Source organism: Notothenia coriiceps, unplaced genomic scaffold (genome assembly GCF_000735185.1).
Source record: "Notothenia coriiceps isolate Sejong01 unplaced genomic scaffold, NC01 NC01_scaffold00035452, whole genome shotgun sequence".
Classification (NCBI taxonomy): Eukaryota; Metazoa; Chordata; class Actinopteri; order Perciformes; family Nototheniidae; genus Notothenia; species Notothenia coriiceps.
In genome coordinates this window covers 93,194-97,215 of record NW_011368153.1, presented here as the reverse complement: position 1 = coordinate 97,215, position 4,022 = coordinate 93,194, and the positions used below count along the sequence as shown (strand labels likewise).

Below are 4,022 nucleotides of genomic sequence, written 5' to 3'. Positions count from 1 at the left end.
TTGGCGAGGTGGGGGAACTCGGTCTCCACAGACAGCCACAAGTGGGCAAGTGTCACTTTACTCGTCTTTTTCTCGTTCTTGTGTGTCTCACGCTGCGCCTCCCCTGAAGCTCTCTGGCGCCCCCCAGGGGAGGCGCGCCTCACACTTTGAAAACCGCTGGGCTACACTATTTCATCGTTGCTGTTGTATGATTGGTGTTTAGCTACGGTATTTAGCGTCTACAGCACCTCCGCTTTTAGGGTTGACGTAGACCCAAACGTCGCCCGGAGGTCCCCCGGTGTTGTTGCGGGAGCTGCTGCACTAGCTAACGCTCCACTAGCTAACGCTACATTAGCAAAACAAACTCTTATTTCTTTTGCAAATGGTGCGGCGGGCTTCAAACACGTTCCCCTCCACTGGTTTCAACCAAATACGGTTGAACTGACACTTCCCCATATTAATTTGTAAGTATATTCGAAGATACATGAGTTTCTGACTGCCGCAAGCTGAAGCTTGGTTGCTAGGTTACTAGCTGGGTGTTCTCCAATAAGGGGCCGGGGGAAACAAAGTTAGTGATTACTGGTTCCATGTTGATTTAATTCAATACAAATTGTTGGGGGGAACTGAAAGGCTATTACCGTACTGGTTACTTTGCAGCCCGGACATTTCCCCCAAAACACATTTAGACGCTATCGCAACACAGAAGTACCTTTCAAATCCGATAATTTTTAAGACCTTCTAAATCATATTTAAGACCTTTCTTATTTTTTTGGTCATATTTAAGACCTTTTTAAGGCCTTAAATTCAGATTATCAAATTTAAGACTTTTTAAGACCCCGCGGGAACCCTGCAGTAGAAGGTCTAATGCAAAATACAATATGGATTGTAACTACATAAATATTTGCTGCATTATTGTGGTTATTTATTAATGAATTACAATCTTGGTATTTCATTTGGTTGACACTGACTTGCGTTCTGGTTTGGATGGTAGGGACACTCTACTGGATAGGCCTCTGCCTCCATAGCCTGTATCCTCCTCTTCCATGTCATCGCTGTCTTCATCTGCCACTCTGTTCACCCGCACCACAGAACTCGCTACAGGCGCCTTACGCTTCCGTGACAACTCCTCCTGCTGAAAAAAAAGACGACATGTACATTGTTATTATGGATGCTAACCTACACTCGTCCCCCACTTTGTCAACAGGAAGTTGCTGTATTATCTTATGGAATCACAGTACCCTACTGGATCCGGTTCTGGATGATCTGCTGCTTCTGCTGTCCTGCTGTCTGTAGTGAGAGGATCCTTCTGAGGGCCGACACGAGTCTGCAGAGCTAACTGATGAATACTTGCTCTGACCCGGTCGGTAGATTTCTGCTGTGGGTCTGCTAGGTGCCCCGCGTGGTCGTCCATGGCTGGTGGCGATTTCTACAGGTTCCTCAGCGATGAGGTCATAATCCATGTCAGGTTTGATGTCAATAATGGCATCTAAGGGGAGCGGCTCCATGAGGGGCTTCACAGTGGAGGTTAGACGAGAAGAACTCTTCTCCAAGCTGCTTCTCCTGATAAGAAACACAGGCGTATGTACATGTTTAATATGCATGTGTGCTGATTGAAACAATGAAATGTAAACAGTGAATGAAGATAATAAAAGCTTACACACCTGCTTTCATGAGCGGAGCTGGACACGCGTGCTTCAGTCCTATCAGAGTGGGAGCTGGACACCATCAGCAGCTTTAACTCCTCTGCTCTGACTTCCTCAGTCAAAGACGACCGGCTTCTCACAGCCACAGCACCACTGTCCGACTGAGGCACTGGTGTGCTGAGGGAGGCAGGCTCTGTAAAAACCATGTAGGAAGACAAGGAGAGAAATCATGGAGATAAGAAAATATAAAAGCAGTTTTATTAATCCCATAGGAAATTATTGTGCTTTAAAAAATTAATATAGTAATACAGTTATGTATAATATTTAACACAAACACCACCCCCTAACAGAGAGACAAAAAGAGTAAGCGACATTTATTAAAATAGGTTTACTAGAATACAAAAGTAATAATATGCATGATAGCTGGTGGGAGACAGCTACAGGCTTTGTGCATTCAGTAAGTGGACACAGGTTATCTCCATCTGGTTAAAAATGCAGAAAATCTTAAATGTATATAAATTAATCCGACTTACCGGCTGCAACCGTTCTTAACTTCTCGAGGACACCCTGTAGCCTAAAAATAATAAACAGATGCATGTTATGTCAAGAACTGAGAGAATTCTTGATATTAATAATGTTACTTGACAAAAAACTATGTGTAATTTAATTAGACTGGTAATATACACTTTTGGTCTGCTTTCGGCGTACCATATTGTGAATTTACTAGTGTTGTTGCCAAGAAAAAGGGATAGGTCGTCCGCCATCTGCTGCGAGGTTTTCTTGTTTGCTACCATCACCATGATATAATCAGGAAGCTCTTCATCTAAAAAGAGAGGAAACACAGACAGAATGTTATGTCTCATCCAAGCACCAGTCGTCCCAAAATACAAGATCTGCATCGTATTCGCTTACCAATATATGCACCGAGCTCTTGAAGCTTGCCCTTGATAGCAGCCTGAAACAGACCAAAGGTATAAATGTTATTATATATTTAAACATGTTTTGATAAGCCCCTTTTTACGCTGATATATTCCATTCAAATAGCTTTATTAGAATGACCATAATGACAGTATTGCCAAAGCTTTGTACAATTGCAACATCTATACATAAATATACATTTGAAATGTACTGTTTAATTCATAACTAAGTTGAAGGAACACAAGTAAGAAAAACAAATGTTGAGTCAGTCAATTAATAAAATACATTATTAAGAAAATAATAAGACAAACTGTCTTGCAAGAATGCAGCTTCGTTTCAGTCCCCGAGTAATATTTATAGTTTTTAAATAATTGAGGCTGCTCACTATAGAATTTCGGGAATAATTCTTTACGTTTAGGTTTGAATTGTGTACATTGTGTGAGAAAGTGCTGCTCCACATATTCATTCGCTATAGTCGTTCTAAACTATCTAAAACTATCTCTACGTATCATTATTACGGGGGTTTCCAAAAGAAAGGGGCGAAAAACCGATAACAAATTTGTAAAACGAACTACTCGATAATGTATCAACTGATAAAGCAAACCTTTCTCGGCCTTGAAAATAAAAACCATGTTGCCACTGAGAAACACAAGCTAGCCTGCTAACGACAGCTAGCAACGTCTTTGCTACACGAGCGTAAACCACGAGCCTTAGCACCGCAGAAAATCACTCATATTTAGCTTGTAATGTCACTCACTCTTATTTTCTTGCTGATCTCTGTCCCAATCTCCATGCTTGTCCTTTTATTTAACTGAGTAAGTTTTAAAAGGAACAACTGTTTTTTTTTTACAGTTTATCCGTTAACCAAAAGGGACAATTGTGACGTCTGATCACGTGACTGACAACGGTAGCCGAACGGGGACAAATCTTCTTCTTCAACGATTAGGTGCATTACCACCACCTACTGGACTGGAGTGTGGAGACGCCAATGGGCAATTACAAATGATCAGTTTTATTCTCGATGCTCTTAGGAAATCAATTGAAGGCTTTCTAGGCCGTTTGCTTGCAAAACTTAAAAGTAATGGTGTGTTTTTCAGCAATTTATCCTGAAATAATTTCCCTTTTTCTTCATCACGCTATACTTCTTCAGTGTAATCAAAAATGTGTTTTTTAAAGAGTTTGCTACAAAACCAAGGAGGAAATGTTATGTGATAATTAGAGTAAAACAAAGACATGCAGCTCAAATAATAGAACAAAATGTTATCAAATGTTTTTGTATTGGTATAATTATTATTGTTATAATGATCCACAGGATGGCGTAAGAGACTTTTAGAAAACAACACTGTCATTTTTCTTCCCCTCCACAAGGACATGGCATATCTCACAAATGAAAATAACTCAAATAAACAACGATGGAAACTTATTTAGAAACTTAAATGTGGAATTTTTGACATGCCATTCAATTGCATGTTTGTAAACAGA

General features: G+C 40.4%; 1 protein-coding gene across 2 annotated transcripts; it reads right to left on the bottom strand.

Annotated features, from left to right (window-relative positions):
• Positions 1 to 903: 903 nt before the first annotated feature.
• Positions 904 to 3,415, bottom strand: LOC104962894 (zinc finger CCCH domain-containing protein 14-like). Of its 2 annotated transcripts, none has more exons than XM_010791401.1 (7): positions 3,298 to 3,415; positions 2,535 to 2,577; positions 2,331 to 2,445; positions 2,156 to 2,196; positions 1,641 to 1,815; positions 1,218 to 1,539; positions 904 to 1,108 (listed from the first exon to the last, which is right to left on the bottom strand). In XM_010791401.1, the coding sequence occupies exons 1-7, from the start codon at positions 3,331 to 3,333 to the stop codon at positions 929 to 931; spliced, it is 912 nt and encodes a 303-aa protein (XP_010789703.1). In that variant the 5' UTR covers positions 3,334 to 3,415; the 3' UTR covers positions 904 to 928. The 2 variants fall into 2 exon arrangements, with proteins under 2 accessions (XP_010789703.1, XP_010789702.1); XM_010791400.1 differs by having other exon boundaries at positions 911 to 1,111.
• Positions 3,416 to 4,022: the final 607 nt, after the last annotated feature.

Bases quoted from the DNA above. Each gene is read 5' to 3' on its own strand.
- LOC104962894 (XM_010791400.1), bottom strand. From the start codon at position 3,333: ATGGAGATTGGGACAGAGATCAGCAAGAAAATAAGA. The intron at 1,816-2,155 runs GTAAGTCGGATT...TGGTTTTTACAG, and splicing joins GTTAAGAACGGTTGCAGCCG to AGCCTGCCTCCCTCAGCACA. The intron at 1,540-1,640 runs GTGTGTAAGCTT...GTTTCTTATCAG, and splicing joins AGCTCCGCTCATGAAAGCAG to GAGAAGCAGCTTGGAGAAGA.